Here is a 16,471-nt window from a genome sequence, read left to right as displayed (position 1 = left end):
ATCATCTTTCCCCATTGAATTGAACTGCAATGCCATTAATCCGTTCTAGCCTTCCCAAAAAGGCCACAAAATATTTCTGTAATCCAGTGGTCCACAAAATAATCACTCTTCAAACTGTGATATATGTTAGTGATTTAAAGATGCTGTTGTTTTATTTTTAATCCAGTATGGTACAGTTGTAAAGTTCAGTTCAGTTGTATTTAACCAACTAAGTCAAATACAGTTTCATTTAATCCTTGACATCTTTTTAAAAAATTATTTAGGTACAATTTTTATTCAACTTATATTTTAAAGTTGGTGGTTCTCAAACTTTTTACATCAAACACCAACTCAAAAATTACTTTGACTTAGCGCTCTGTATAATAGACCAATGCAGCGGATTTGTATCTTTGCAAATGTTTTTTTTTTTTTTTTTAATATTTCTTGTTTATTGGAGGTATGGAATTTTCCTCATTTGGAAAATGCAAATTGAAACATAATCAGTATTTTTTGAAGAATTTTTGGTGTTAAAAAAACATGTTTCTTTATTTTTCCAAATGCATTTTAGTGGGTGTGGATTACACGTAGATTATCGCTATTAGCAGGGTCCACTGTACCACCATAATTACCAATATTAAAATAGAATAATGCACTAGGCTCAAGTGTTCAAAAAACGCGCATGAATGTTATTCCCGCACGGTATTTAGTAATAGAGTAAGACATTGGAACATTATGCATGGTTTGAACATCAAATCTGCTCTTAAATATACTGTACAAACAAACAAACAAACAAACAAACAAAAATGGTTAAAGAATGACTAACTTAAAATGTATTTCATATAAAAACTGCACCTACATAAATGTTTGAAAACAGACAGGTCCAAACGTTTAAAAGCCACTGTGCTGTACTTAAAAGTTAAATGGAACTGAACTCTATTCAACACATGTGCTGTTCTGGATTAAAAAAAGATAGAAAGAAAAGTGTGTGTGTGTCCAAGTGTGCAGTGAAAGTTGCAGCATATATCAATAACTCCCCCTGTAGATATATTCTTATGCTGCAGCTTTCACTGTACACACACCCACCCACGCGCAGACACACACATTAGCTGTTCTGATAAAAATTATGACACTGAATAATAATGTACGTAATCACATCACAACACATAGGTTTTAGAATAGGCAGCTCTTACTGGAAAAGGAGGGGCGGACACTGATTTATAGCCCATTATCTCATTTGGGGTGGTTGGCTGACTTCCTGATCCCACGGGAGACGGAGGTACGACCCAGCGCTGCTGTTTCTACTCGACCATAGTTATTATATTTCATATTTGTTATATTAAATGCTCAAAGACAAATGTAATCTATCAGAATTTCATTTGGACACAATATCACCTGTAACCATTACAAGAAGTGGGGTGTAGGAATTCCATTGTGGATACTTTTTTCCCCTGACGAGGCCGAAGGGCCTCTCCCTTGGTGGCCTCGTCTCGGAATTCCGTACAATCTGATGCTGTGCCGGAGAGGTGAATGAACAGGAGAAGGTCCAAATGCCATATCTGACTGCAGGAAAAATCTCCAAAACAGGTAAGAAGAATACCTATTTTCAATTTCTTCCAGATTGGGCATGGTCCTCTCAATGTTTGTATCGAAAGTAGTGCACCTAAATTGTGTTATTTGTTGGTATCATGGTAATGGTCCAATTTAAACTACTGGTTATTTTCTCTTGGTTCTGTTCCGTTTTAATCAGAAAAGTTGCTGCCATGTTAAAAGGCACTGTTAGGAAAGAATCTGTTCAGGTACATACGTGTACATTTGAAGTTCAAAATCATTCTGTAAATGCAGTAAATGTCTAATATTTTCAACATAGATAAGTGTGGCTTATATATTGTTTTTTTCATTATTATTATTATTTTTTAAATAGAATGGATGCGGCTTATATAAAGGTGTGGCTTATAGTCCAGAAAATACGGTAAACAAGTGTAACGGGTGTGTGTGAAGGGTTCACTCAAGGGCACTCAATTTACTGTTTTTCCACAATTTATTTTCCTCAGCAATCTGAGGAAGACAATACAGACAAACAGTTTGTCTTCAGGCTGGCACATCTGCTCCCCTCACCAATTGTCATCGTATTGTGTAGAAAACAGCATTTTTACATTTAACTTCTAACATCTTGAGAACAAAAATAAACATTAATGGGAAAACAACGCCGTCAAGTGGCCAAAATGAGACAGCTCACCGAGTGGAATATATACTTTATACTGCATACTGTGTATATATATAACAAAGGCGGAAATTTGAGATCGACTTAAAACATACCTGCAGAAGACAATACAGAAACACAGTTTGTCTTCAAGCTGGCACATATGCTTCCTAAACACGGAAAATACTGTATATGAAACGAATGCTTCCTCAGCCTTGGTCAAATAACAAAGGAATAAAATTCGCGCCAAAACGGCGACACTGAAACGCATCTCTAAAACTATTATCGCAGGCGAAACAGACAACATGCTTTTATATCGTAACAGCATGTCACTATGCCCCCTATTTACCAGTAAAATCAACACAAAAGACTCAATCCTTGAGGAAAATAATGAAACAAAGTAGAAGCTCTTTCAAATGCGACTTACCCTCAGCAATTGTCCTCGTATTTTGTGAGGGAAGAAGGAAGTTGCTACGGAAGCCCAACAGGCGAGACGGAACCAGTGTGCGCCCATTACGCAGGAAACGACTAAATATTAATAAATAAATAACTAACTAAATAAATAAATAAATATAAATGACTCATTGAGATTAAATACACAAATATACACAATAATCATGAAATGAAATTCCAAAACATAATCAGGAAAAAAATATATATACTAAGTATATTTTTAACTCCGTTACACAAGCTCCGCCCTGTTTTTGATTAACACTTAGGCCGACTACGCTATTGTGTTTTAGTCATGATGGTGGTACTTAGAAATATTTTTGAGGTAGTACTTGAAATAAAAAGTTTGAGAACCACGCTTATAAAAACACTGAGCAATAACTTCATTAAATAGCAAATATAGAATTAATCACTTTGTGCATTATGACTAATTCAATGCAACTCCTTCTGGTGTGCGCGTGTTGGCCACCGGGGGCAGTATAATATTCATGAAACCATAAATGAAGAAGACTTTCACAACTAATGTAAGAGACGCGGTAAACTGCTGTAACATTAGTCGTTCTTCGCTGAGCATTACACTGAGACTACTGATGTTATTTATTAGCCCATCTGAGGTGTTTTGCATAGTGTGTTAGCATTAAGCTAGCTGAAGGCAAAGATAAGTGGTTGCTTTTAAATACACAACCTGTAATTCTCCTTGTTTTTTTTTTTGTTTGACCTACTTGGCAAATATATTTCCCAGTTGACAAATTTAAACGTCCACAGTAGTGAATGAGTTAAGTCAGAACTTGAAACATTGCCTGTAAGCACACACACAAAAGAGATGTCTAATCTAAATAACAAGCATATCTACCCATGCGAGGTCATTAAGATTGTACATTCACTCACCAAATAAACCATAATAGTAAAACCATCATGAAAAGTGACTAAGGTCGCCCGAAGCTAAAATCCGTTTAACCGTGGTGAAAAAACGTTTGTATCAATGTTCTGAGTGGGATAAACGTCTAGAAGTCTGTCCATCCCAGTTGTCAATACAACCAATTATTTTTTAATGTAATTATTACAGTTGTCATTGTTGATGAGGGTTGATAAGGCTGCAAGGGAGTCACATCTTAATCGCAATAAGCACATAAACATGGTCAACCATTAATGGACAAAGTGCTTTGCATGTGCACAATGAGTCCTCATGCTGACCGGCGACATTTCGCCTGATGCACTTTCACAGCATTAATCGGCAGCTAGCGCCGCTGGAATTATGGGCAGACAAAAGGACGCTCTGCGGAAACTGGACGGGACCTTCCGGACCTCGCACCGGCTCCTTCGCCAGGGCCTGGCGGAATGCCTCGGGACGCTAATCTTTGTGGTGAGTGGCACCAATGCGGCATGGCGGGAGGTCGTGTTAATTGGGCGAGAACAAGAGCTGACGATGACATTTTAATTCAAAGGTTGCCGTCTACTGCGCCCAGGGTTAATAGATAAGTACATGCTTTGGATTATTCAGTGACATGCAAACGCTACCGGTTTCTAGAAAGCACTCAATCTGCATGGGGAAATGGAAATCAAACCATGGCAGCTCAGGTCTGGATAGTAAACATACTGGAGATGAATATATCGATACCAAGGTGTTGCATACATTGTGCAAGTGATCAGATCACGGTTAAGGTTTCAGAGGAGGGTTCTAGACAAGAATTAGGTTTTCAAGCTAGGGTTCTGATTTCAAATTAGTGGTTCAAGTCAGCGTTACAGTTTCACATCAGTTAGGGGTACAGAGTTGGGGTTCAAAGAAGTTGTAGGTTTTCAAAATTAACGTTTCAAGCAATGGGTGTGGGATTCAAGGCAGGATTAGAGTTTTAAAATAAGGTTAGGGTTTCAAAATAGGGGTTTAAGACACGGTTGGGGTTTCAAAACCAAAGTTTCAAGCAACAGGCTTCGGTTTCAAACAAGTTTCAAGGCAGGATTTGAGTTTAAAAGTAAGGTCAAGGTTTCAACGTAGTATCAAACCATGAGTCGGGGATTAAAAGTACAGTTTCAAGAAAGAGTTAGTGTTTTAAATTAGAGCTTCAAATTAAGGTTTGAAGTCAGGGTTAAGGTTTCAAGACAGGTTTATCATTTAAAACGGCAGATTTAAGTCCACACAAAAATTTGAGTGTGAAAAGATTAAATATTGTACAGTAGCTAACGCTGTGGCTACCACATGGCCACTTGATAAATTAACCTAATAAACACAATTTGAAGTCATTGTTTTTACTTTTATAACATAATAAATCATAAAAAACATCAAATGAATAAATCACAATAACGTTGTAAGCAAAAAAAATGGTTGGTTTTTTCTTCCCCTAAGAAAAAGTACAAAATGTGTTTTACCTTCTCTGTGCAGACTTTTTCTTGTGGTGCGGTGGGACAGTGGATACTGAGCGGCGGTTCGCATGGGACATTCCTCTCCGTCAACTTTGCGGTCGGAGGCGGAGTTGCGTTGGGCGTCCTCGTTAGCGGACCCGTCTCAGGTTAGAGCTCCTAGCTCGCTTTTGAAAGGTCCATAGGGTTTGACAAATAGTCAGAAAAAGATGAAAAGTCAGAAAAAGATGTTTAGGTTGGTGGTTTAGGTGGGCAGGAACATCTCTAATGCGTACCAATTTCGGACGGGAATGAACCATGCCGTTCTGCAATCTCTCGAAATTCCCGACGGCCGCCACGCTCCTGCATTCACCTGTGTGAATGTCCTTCAATTCACAAATTGTAAATACATCGGTCCATTCATATGTGGACAATATGTATTTGCCATCAAAAATGTCCATTCGCGTTCAAATAACGCAATCATTCATCCATTAATAAACATGCACACTGGATGCATTTATCCCTTTATACACGGAAAAATGCAAATGCCGGTCTGTCCACTCATATTTACACGAATTATAAACATGTGTGTCTCATGGGAGAAACAATGTCACGAATGGGGCAGATTGGGGTTACGTGACTAGGGCAAAGCTCTGGTCTTCTGCTTTCTGGCGTGGTTACCTGGCCCGTTACTATGGTTACTTGTGGCGCAGCAGCTGTTGAAGCAGCGGGCCATCAGGAAACGAGGCGGACATTAGCATCGTCGTCACGTGGTCCTCATCACTCACTTTCCCGGGGCTTTTTTTTTTTTCATTTTTCCTTGCGGCTGCGGTGAGTCATTATCATCGACGGCTTGACGGAGCACAAATATCAGCAAAGGGTAAACTGGCAGTTATGTGAAGTGCAGTATTTACCTCCTTGATGGAGGAAGGAAGGGGGAATTTGAAAGAGGTGTCACTTATCACTTTCATGGTGAAAATGAGACAGCGGGTAATTGAAAGGAACACGTTGGTTCGAGCGGTCCTTTCGTCAACACCACAAAAGGTTCGTTAGCACGCCAACATCCTATAACGACTTGTTTTCCTCGCTAGCGGCCTCGCAATTAACACGCCGGAATGTCTCTGCCGTCCAATTTAGAACGTGCGAGGCAAAGAGTTAGTGTATAAACACAACGCCGTAACAGCGGTGAGAAGTTACTGTACTTTAAAGTGGAACTGAAGGCAATCATTTTCTGTGCAATAATATGTTCTATGTTCCATCACTAGTCGAAACACAGTATTCCGATTAATACTGCATTTGTGGAATAAGAAATTAAACACATTAACCCATCCATTTTGATCCATCTCGGGGTGCTGCCATTTTGTCCAGTACCGCCCTCTGCTGTCTACTAACATTGATGTCAAAGTGCCCTTAGGCTCGCACGGCGAACGTCACAGTCGCCTGTTTTCTGGATTTTGGTCACTAGTGTTTCAAGGCATCACCGGGCATGAGTTGAATGAGTACTTCTACTTGTGCGGTATCACTTACAAATGTTTTTCTTTGTCACACCTCTAGGTGGCCACCTGAACCCCGCCGTGACCTTCGCATTGTGTTTACTTGGACGGGAGCCTTGGAGGAAGCTCCCGTGGTTCTTCTTCTTCCAGACATTGGGCGCGTTCCTGGCTGCTGCCATCATATATTGCCTCTATTTTGGTAAAATGAAAGAACATTTCAATCCATCCATTATCCAATCCTCACAATGATCCTCAAATTGGCATATATCAACGACCAAGTATTTGAATCCGCCAGATGCGATGAAGGAATTTGGCAATGGGGAGTTGCTTGTGGTTGGGAAGAATGCCACCGCTGGGATTTTTGCCACGTATCCTTCCAAACATCTCTCAGTACTCAATGGATTTTTGGACCAGGTGAGACTGTCTGTCCAAGAATACTTGAAGCCCACACCCTAATCCTACCCCTAACCCCAACCCTATGTACCATAACCTTAAGGCTACTAACACTAAGCCTACTAATCCTAATACAAACCTCTTAAGTGAACCTCTTATCCTATCCCAAACCCTAAACTGAACACTTAACTCACAAGCACAAGCACTACAAACCCTAGTTCGCAACTTAACTTTAACTGTTGTAAATTGGTTGTGTAAATAGGTTATTGGAACCGCAGCACTGGTTACATGTGTCCTCGCCATCATCGACCCGCACAACAACTCAGTCCCGCCCGGGAGGGAAGCGTTCCCTGTGGGCTGCCTGGTGACAGTCATCGGCCTGACCATGGGATTCAATGCCGGCTACGCCATCAATCCTGCTCGGGACCTGGGACCTCGCCTCTTCACAGCCGTAGCGGGATGGGGCCTCGAGGTTTTCACGTGAGACGAGAACACGGTTCTACAGTATTGCTGTGCAGTTGTACATAGATGAAAAGTTGCACAATTGCACAAAGATTGTAGCACATGCTATTGGTGTGGATGCCGAATGCGTGAAACCACGCCACACTGAAAAAAAAAATGGGTGCTACTTTGTCAAGCAACTTTCATATGCCTACACAACCATACATGTTTGAGCTGCGATAATATATTCGTTTAAAGTCTCCAACGACTTTCCATGCCAAGAAAAGAGGCGCTAGGCACCAGCTAGCTTACAAGCTAACAGGCTTCCGGATCTTCTCTCGGCTGACGGATGGGCGGCAGGCTCATCAGCTCTTCATATGTGAATTTAAATAACGACACTGAGTTTTTCTGTAAATTGTGGCATCCAGGAAAGGTGCATTTTCGGGGCGCAGGCATAGCTAGCAGTAGCTAGCTAACCACCGGATAACCATTGATATGAACAAACACGCTCAAGTTCTTATTTAGTGAAGGGAAGGAACGCATGGTGGACACCAAAGTGTCCAATTGTCTTCAAATGTGTATAATGTATTTAGAAACAAAAATATGAATTCAACTTCCAGTGCTTTTAAGTCATGTTACAAAGGACGTGTCTCTGTATTTGTCTTTCATGTTTTTAGTATTGTTACTTTTAGTCATTCAAGCACAAAATGCAAGTATAAAATGACACTTTGTTCTCTCTTGTAGTGTGAATACCTATTGGTCCGTCGTGCCGGTCACCGCTCCGTTTCTGGGTGCCATCGTGGCAGTGACGGTGTACCAGCTCATGGTTGGATGCCATCTAGACAAACCAGAGAGGAATCGGGACGTGCAGGAAGATGAACAAATCAGATTGTCCAATGTCTCGGCCAATGAAGAAGATGCTTGAATTTTATGTCCACGTAATGGAGTCAGCGATTAATAACAATTTGTCTACATTTTCTTCCTCTTGCTCAAACGCTCACAACTTTGACTCCTATGGTTACAGCCTAATTTTGACTGCTTGGTTTTAGCAGTCTCTTGTTAGAGATTAAGTCCACTTAGACAAGAAATGTACTGGTACGTTGTATTAAACAACAGCCACTTATTAGCCACAATGTCAATGCCTGTACGTGGTGTCAGTTTAGTTGGAGCACTACAAGATAATGTAGATTAACCTGACTACAGCTAGTTAGTTTAGGCTAAATTTGCTTTGTGTACATTAGAAAACATATTTAGCAGTAACAAAAGTAACCCAATACTTCCACCGGGATAATATTCATATTCACGTGAGGAATTCTGACTGATCCTAACATGACAATGCAAGACAACAAGAAAACAGGGGTGGCAGCTTTGCTAGCACCACCTTGTGACTAAACATAAGTAAAGCTAGCTTGAAAACTTGATGTGCACTTGGCCACAAATACTTGTCTTAAGAAAGCTTAGCTTAATCAATCTCCTAGGTCCACATTACATGAAAAGGCAAAACATTAGCTACGATGCTAACATCATCTGCATGTGTAATTAAATGTCATTCAAGTAGTAGATGAATGCAGCGTATGATAGCTGCAACAACCCACGGAATGAACAATTACTAGTTTTCTTTTAGCCCTTTTCTCACATTTTTACTCAGTAATACATATTAAATACTATCCATTTCTAAACACATGCTGTACATCGCAAATGACTCTTTACTATTATTTCGACATTTACTGTACCTTACGGTGAGCCGCTAGCCTTAACAGCTGATCAGCTCTTAACTTCCACCACTGATGAAAGTGATCGGGCCCTTCTGCACATCATCGTAAGACGTTTACTGCCCTTTCCCTTTCTTGCTTTCTCCGAGGTCAACCTCACAAGTAGTCCTGCCTGCCTGTTGGACCTCGACTGGAAAGTTCCATTACATTGCTGTTTACTGTTAGGCCAGCTGTATATTCTGGAACACCAGTGGCCAGTGGTAGGCTACTTCTCGGCAGACATAGCAGCAAAAAAAGAGCAGGGCATTTCTGTGACATATTAGGACAAAAGACCGCAAAATATTGTTTGAGAAAGTTAATTTGCAAATGGGGATGGGTTTACTGTAGTATTGTTAGTAAAATATTAGCTAAAACCTCAGCATGCAAATTGTGACATTTGCCACCTTACAAATGCTCTCCAAAATGTTCAGAGAGCAGCAGGTGGTCGTTGGTGAGCGTGACGCTTGAACTTTTATTTGACAAAGCGCAGAGGGCAACGAAAGGTCTTGATTGTTTGCTTGGAGAAATGTTGGAATGACACAAAAAGCCTCCTTTGGAGCAGCCGGTGACAAGAAGTGACATTTTTCAACGTCTGGAGAAGAAGATCAGTCTGTCTGGGTGTTACAAAGGTTTAAACTTCACAGTGATGTTTGACATTTGGACTTCCTCTCTAGTGTGACCTTTTGTGGTCATATCGGGTGTCAATCGAAAGTGGTTTCCGACAGAAATTACAACAAAAGCCACATTTTGGTGGAGAAAAGGGAGCATGAATTCCATTACGAATGTGTTGAGGTACACTGGGTTGTAAATGAATAAACATCAGGCGCAATTGTGCCAAAAAATAAAAAAAAGAATGGCGCGGAAATCAGCAAATCTTGAACTGAGGCAACTGGATTCTTGGCTGTTTAAGATGTTTTATCTTTAATTCAAGTGAGCAGTCAGCAGTTCATTTGCATCTGAAAATGAACTAGGAATGAATATCAAACAGAAAAACTGTCCCTACACATAACCCATTCTGCATGACCAACCAACAAACCAGGACAGGTTTAAAAAAAGCCTCACTTCTTCAGTGACCACTAACGAGTGGTCTAGATAGGCATGTATGAGGGGGGTAGCCACAAATTTTGCGGGGGCATTGTGCTCCGGCACCTTTTACCATGTCTAACTGACAACACTGGCTCATTTGCATACTGGAGGGTGATAGGAAGTTGGGTCTCAGCTCGCTGCAGACAGCTCTCCCTCACAGTGAGCCGGCAGCAGGCCGATACTCTGAGCAGAGTGAAAAGGGGAGCTGGAGTGGAGCCGAGAAATATGACATGAAAAACAACTTGATATATTTTAAATTTAAGGGGGCAAGCAAGACATTAAGACAGTAGGAAGTGGAGCAGAGGACAGAGAGATGCGATAATAAAAAATATGTGAAATATAACATATTTGAGGGGATTTAGTTGGGGGGGGGGGGCACAACATTTATTTGACGGGGACAGGCCTCCTCTTGCCCCTGTCTAGACCCGGCCCCTGCTAACGAGACATTGTGCCAAGAGGTGAAAGATTGGTCGCTCTGCAAAACGGTCACTCAACTAGTTACACATGACAACAAGAACCATGTGACCACCTAGAAACACACCCACCCGAGTCATAAACTCTGCACATAATATTTAGAAGTGGAGAAGCTTTTTGAATTCAAGGTGAAACGTCTTCAACAACCAAGAAAAGATCGATGTATCCCGATTCATTTGTGTGTGTGGGGAGGTGCGTGCGTGCTTGCGTGTGCGTGTGGAATACCCGTGAGTGGGTGTGTGCGTGCGTGTGGATGTCTCTGTGTGTGTGTGCGTGCGTATATTTCTATGACCCGCATGACTTGAGGATGTACAAAAAGAGGTGACGAAAATGACTGACAAACGATAACACGTCTTGCAGTTTCAGCAGACATGTTTTGAGCAACACCGTCCCCACGTGGTCAAGCATTTAACTGCACACATACTGTCATGGAAATACGGTTTGTACTCTACTTTTACTTTCATTACTTAATCAAATTAAAAAGTGGGGTCAATTTGTGTCGAAACTACTTTTTTTCATTTGACGTATGAGTCAACCATATAGCCCACTATTATTATTTTTTTTAATTTATCACTTATTTACCCCTGAAGAGTCAAAGTGGATGTCTTGTGTGAATACAAATGAAAAAAAATGTGTGTATTTTGTCCATATTTAAAATAGCATTGTGTCATACACTTGGTTATGAAGTGTGTGGTTGTATGTGGCCCCCCAGTAGCAGTGATGAAAAACTATAGGCTCTTCTAGCATTTAAGTTGCCCATCTGTGCTATGCTGGTGCTTTTACCAGGTGGATAAAACATGAAAGGGACATGGCATGTATTTTAAATGGCATGTATTCCTCTTAATTTACCACAGAGGTCAACACATCCCCAAATAGACTAGCATGTTGCGCTCATGCTAACTGAAAAGCTAGTAGCAAACAATTAGCAAACATGGTTGTCATTTGTGGAACCCTAACCCTAGGGAAAACACATTTAGTACTCAGGTTTATTTAAATATATGTGTATGAAACTGATTAATGTAAACTGCTGTTAGAGTATTCACACAAGTTTATAAAACAAACACCAATGTGATATAATCACCTTTAAAAACACTTATATACACGTTAATATACACAATATATGTTTATTACACTACCAACTCTGAACATCGGTTTATGTAATATATATGATTTGGAAGACAAAATCCTTGAGTTTGGAGTTGTGTTGAGTGAAGCTCCTCCCAGCAAGATTGCATCAGCTGTTCTCTTTCAGGTCCGCAGTCTTCTGATAAGACTGCCCGTCCTCCGACTGCAATGTCAGTTGATTTCTAGATCATTCACAGCTTGAATATGTCAGGGCGTGGCAAAGGAGGCAAAGGGTTGGGGAAAGGAGGCGCCAAGCGTCACCGTAAAGTTCTCCGCGACAACATCCAGGGCATCACTAAACCCGCTATCCGTCGTCTGGCTCGCCGTGGCGGTGTAAAGCGTATCTCCGGCTTGATCTACGAGGAGACTCGTGGTGTACTCAAGGTTTTCCTGGAAAACGTCATCCGCGACGCCGTAACCTACACTGAGCACGCCAAGAGAAAGACTGTCACCGCCATGGATGTGGTGTACGCCCTCAAGAGACAAGGCCGTACTCTGTACGGCTTCGGCGGTTAAATTGTGCTCAGTCTCGTGCCAAACAACCAAAGGTCCTTTTAAGGACCACTCCCCTGTTCCAACTAAGAGTCAATGTTTCCTTGGACATATGAAAACGTGGTGTTTGTCATGTTTTAGTCCTTCAATCAGTGTGCTTTACCACACTTAACCTTTCACTTTCAATCCACATGGAGGTTTCTTGCACTTGTGTAACGTGCGTGTATCTTTTTATTTAGTCCATTCTCTTGTGTTTTAGCCTTATTTTCCTGGCACCAACTTCATCACTTTGCTTTTATTTGTATCCACGTTTGCGCGCTCCTTTTGTCCACAAACTGTAAAACGTGCCGTACCTTGATTTACAATTGAATCCATCAATGGGCGCGCTTGTGCCCAGGATCGTTTAAACGGCTTAAAAAAACATCATACTTGGTGTTAAATGTAAAATTGGTAGTTTGTTGGGGAAAAAATCGGGTCCGACAAATGCTTACATTTTGGTTTTAAAATGCATAACCCGATTTTGGCCTGGGAAATTGACTTTTTTTCATCAGTAGTCACTGTGAGAAAAGTAACTACCGTTCCTGTGTTGAAAACCAATATTACATTAGCTGACAGTACACACAGCTAGTACATATTGAGACAAAAAATAAATACTTTTTTTTAATGCGCTTTACATTACATCAAAGTTCTACAGAGATTTTAACGGTTACAACGAAACATCGGTTAAGAAATTAAAAGGTTGCAGCAAACCGGTTATACGGTTCTATGTGGTGGGGGGGTTCAAACAAATATAGGGTGGTGTATGTTTTGCTGACATCACTAGTGTATTTTAAACATATATATATATATTTATACGTTACCAAAAAAGTAGCGTGCAAAGGGTGTTGGTTGTAGACGCGCGGCTTTTATTTTATTTTTTTAAATAAACGCCGCTGTGAGTGAAGTCACGCCTTTCAAAGAACAGCCAATGAAAGAGTGGCGCTGGTGCAGCTAAATTTGCATGAGACGGATATAAATACACTGTCTCTTCCTATCTCATCATGCTCGAATTGTTTGCGAGGATTATAATCATGCCTGATGCAGTCAAATCAGCGCCCAAAAAGGGCTCCAAGAAAGCAGTCACGAAGTCAGTCAACAAGGCGGGCAGGAAGAAGAAGAGAACCAGGAAGCAGAGTTACGCTATCTACGTGTACAAGGTTCTGAAGCAGGTCCATCCCGATACCGGCATTTCGTCCAAGGCAATGAGCATTATGAACTCTTTCGTCAACGACATTTTCGAGCGCATCGCTTCTGAGGCTTCCCGTCTGGCTCTCTACAACAAGCGCTCCACCATCACGTCCAGGGAGATTCAGACCGCCGTGCGACTCCTTTTACCGGGCGAGCTGGCCAAACATGCTGTGTCTGAAGGCACTAAGGCTGTCACAAAGTACACCAGCTCAAAGTAACTTGCTCTGGCGTCACTATAACCCAACGGCTCTTTTAAGAGCCACACACTTTGTCCTACAGAGTAAAATTCCTTCAGATCGGGTCAAAGTTATGGTGAGAGTCAAAACTAACTGGCCAAATTTTTACCAGCGAGCGAGTTTTGGGCATTTTTAGAGAACTTGCTCTTTTGCCAAGGACAGAAAAACAGTACTGGGCGTGCCACTTTTGAGTAAATGGAATCAGTTTGGTGCTCATTGTTGCAGTAATTAAGAGGGTCCGTGCACCTCGTCATTACGACGTAATCATCCGCCATGTTGAGTTGAGTCTATGAGTTATGGCGAGGGCGCGTACTTAAAGACAGTGTATTTGTCGATTCAAAAACATGTTAAAATGCAAGAAATTGGTGGGTCTTTACAAGGATAAAGTAGACAATGAAGCCAAAGACCGATATCTTGAAAAAAAATAGACAAATGGTTTTGATCCCTACAGAATTCCCAAAACTGAAGCTCTTATCAGTATTCATAATGGTCTGAGATCGGTAATTGTCAGTCATTTTATACAACGAATTTAATACACATTGATAAAACATTGCCTCCATGTAACATACTTGTAAGTAGATTTAAAACATCTTCAATATACAACTGAAATTCGGTGGATGGACCGTCAAGACTACCCGTACCACGTCCAGACATACTTTATGCTGGTTTAATCGAATACTTGAACTTAACAGTATCAACGCTGCTGCGAAGCAATATACGCACTTACAATCTTGCTGCTCAGTGATTGGCCAGAAGGTGCGGGGAAACTGTTGTCCAATTAGCGCAAAGCTACTATCGACACCACCCTACTGTTTTTGAACTTCCTGTTTTTTGGCTGTTTTAAAGGGTGACGTGTAAAGACAAGTTTCCTCACGTGGTCCACGGTTTCCGTAGTCAAATAGTTTATTGGACTTCCTCTTCGATTTTAGGGTGGCGTAATTGCTCTTTTAAACCGGATAACACTGAACAGGCTTCAAGAACCATCTTTTATTTAACAGTCAACTGAATACTGTCGACAGCAACACTTGCTATGAAATTTTAATCCAATCCAAGCAGAAAGGAAAGCCCTTGAGAACTATAGTCATCTTAAACTTTGTAATGAAGTGATTACAACTTTTGCGATAATGTGAGGAAATTATAAAAGGCAATAATGCGTTTTTTTTTTTCAAAAATACGCATAAGTGTTATTTAATTAATATTTCGTCAGCTGCTGTTTTTATATAGAGAGAAAAGGAAAACATTCCTTACTTACAGCGATAGGAATTCACCATTTAGTTGAAAATATGATGGCTCTTAAAAGAGCCGTTGTTATTGTAGGGTTGAAGTTCAAGCCCTCTCCCCACGGATCCGGCGAGCCAGTTGAATGTCTTTGGGCATGATGGTGACCCTCTTGGCATGGATGGCGCACAGATTGGTGTCCTCAAACAGGCCAACCAGGTATGCCTCGCTTGACTCCTGCAGCGCCATGACGGCCGAGCTTTGGAAGCGGAGGTCTGTTTTGAAGTCCTGTGCGATTTCCCTGACCAGACGCTGGAAGGGCAACTTACGGATAAGCAGCTCGGTGGACTTTTGGTAGCGGCGAATCTCACGGAGGGCCACGGTACCAGGCCTATAACGATGAGGTTTCTTGACGCCGCCGGTGGCTGGGGCACTTTTACGGGCAGCTTTGGTCGCCAGTTGCTTCCTGGGGGCCTTGCCTCCAGTGGACTTTCGGGCGGTTTGCTTCGTTCTTGCCATTTCGTAGCACGTCAACTAAAACAGAATATAAGAAAAGACAGTGTGTGATGCGCGTTTTTATCCGGGCAAGACAGCGCTGATTGGTGCGTTTGGGAAGAGCGCGCGCCAAGCTGCTCGACTATTGGACGACAGGATTTTAAATAGAATCAATCACCACTTAGAAAGTGACCATTTTATTGAACAAGCTGATTCACAGAAATGCGTTTCGACAAAATCAGTTGTACGTAAATTTTTAATATAAATATTTTATTTAACCCACTGAGCATTTTAGACAAATTGTGTGTCACCATGGAGAAAGCAATTGCCCGTAAATATATAGGTCTAAAATGTTTAATGTGCATGTAAAAACACTTAATGTGGCTTAATCTAAGAAAACCACGACCGATCACCATTAAAATACTGTGGCGATTGCTTGGATATTTTCAGAGATTAAAGTGGGCATAAATGGATACGTGCATGTGAACTTGTTTTGTTTGCTTTTGTTACTCCCAAAAGCTGAAGTCGTGTCGAGATTCATTTATCCAGCTTTATTGCTTTTTATAAATCATTCACTTTGTAAAGATATTAACAACTTGTTTGTGCATTTTGTTTGGAAAAAAGGGAAATCATCTCAAAAAAGAAATTCTTAGACTAGAGAGAGCATAAGGAGGGTTAAAAATCCTACATTTTTTCATTTAATCTACCTTCAAAATCAAATGGCTTCAGAAATCCATGGAACAACCAACCACACTCTGGAACTTTATTCCTCATAACACATTTAAAGCAGTTGGTGGTCTACAATTCTTATTGAGTTGCAATTTTTCTATTACAAAAGTACCACTTAAACTTTCGAAATTTTATCAACAGGTCTTAATAGTGTGGAAATTATGCCATGTGCATGAATTTTCTCATAATAAAGAAATCATTTGGAACAATAGTAATATTACCATATCATATAAAACTTTGTATGATAAAGCCTGGATTGAAAGGGGTATAATTTGTTTCAGATTTGTTTGAAAGTAATGACTATATATAGTTATGATTTTTTAAACAAAATCCTTCAAGTTAAGAGTG

At 40.8% G+C, this 16,471-nt stretch overlaps 4 protein-coding genes and 1 long non-coding RNA gene across 5 annotated transcripts in view; 3 read left to right on the top strand and 2 right to left on the bottom strand.

Moving 5' to 3' along the window:
* LOC147135564 (uncharacterized) overlaps positions 1 to 2,657 on the bottom strand; it is a 40,608-nt gene extending 37,951 nt beyond the window's left edge. The window contains exon 1 of the long non-coding RNA XR_015089854.1: positions 2,607 to 2,657. This is a non-coding gene — a long non-coding RNA (uncharacterized LOC147135564). The remainder of the gene's footprint in view (positions 1 to 2,606) is intronic.
* LOC147135563 (aquaporin-3-like) lies at positions 1,231 to 8,429 on the top strand. Its single transcript, XM_086053646.1, has 7 exons — positions 1,231 to 1,563; positions 3,855 to 3,992; positions 5,007 to 5,133; positions 6,518 to 6,655; positions 6,752 to 6,870; positions 7,112 to 7,329; positions 8,035 to 8,429. Exons 2-7 carry the CDS (start codon positions 3,885 to 3,887, stop codon positions 8,213 to 8,215), a joined length of 891 nt encoding a protein of 296 aa, XP_085909772.1. The 5' UTR covers positions 1,231 to 1,563; positions 3,855 to 3,884; the 3' UTR covers positions 8,216 to 8,429.
* A 3,162-nt stretch (positions 8,430 to 11,591) lies between these two features.
* LOC147135561 (histone H3-like) lies at positions 11,592 to 15,428 on the bottom strand. The gene is made up of 2 exons (XM_086053647.1): positions 14,934 to 15,428; positions 11,592 to 12,150 (listed from the first exon to the last, which is right to left on the bottom strand). The coding sequence occupies exon 1, from the start codon at positions 15,416 to 15,418 to the stop codon at positions 15,008 to 15,010; it is 411 nt and encodes a 136-aa protein (XP_085909773.1). The 5' UTR covers positions 15,419 to 15,428; the 3' UTR covers positions 11,592 to 12,150; positions 14,934 to 15,007.
* On the top strand, positions 11,920 to 12,621 carry LOC147135562 (histone H4). The gene has a single exon (XM_086053654.1). It carries the CDS (start codon positions 11,931 to 11,933, stop codon positions 12,240 to 12,242), a length of 312 nt encoding a protein of 103 aa, XP_085909780.1. The 5' UTR covers positions 11,920 to 11,930; the 3' UTR covers positions 12,243 to 12,621.
* LOC147135560 (histone H2B 1/2-like) lies at positions 13,284 to 16,096 on the top strand. The gene has a single exon (XM_086053653.1). The coding sequence runs from the start codon at positions 13,289 to 13,291 to the stop codon at positions 13,661 to 13,663; it is 375 nt and encodes a 124-aa protein (XP_085909779.1). The 5' UTR covers positions 13,284 to 13,288; the 3' UTR covers positions 13,664 to 16,096.
* Positions 16,097 to 16,471: the final 375 nt, after the last annotated feature.

Source organism: Filicampus tigris, chromosome 15 (genome assembly GCF_054856515.1).
Source record: "Filicampus tigris isolate MCC_2025a chromosome 15, RoL_Ftig_1.0, whole genome shotgun sequence".
In the NCBI taxonomy this organism is placed as follows: domain Eukaryota; kingdom Metazoa; phylum Chordata; class Actinopteri; order Syngnathiformes; family Syngnathidae; genus Filicampus; species Filicampus tigris.
Note: the sequence above shows the minus strand (reverse complement) of the source record. Positions and strands in the feature narration are given on the sequence as shown.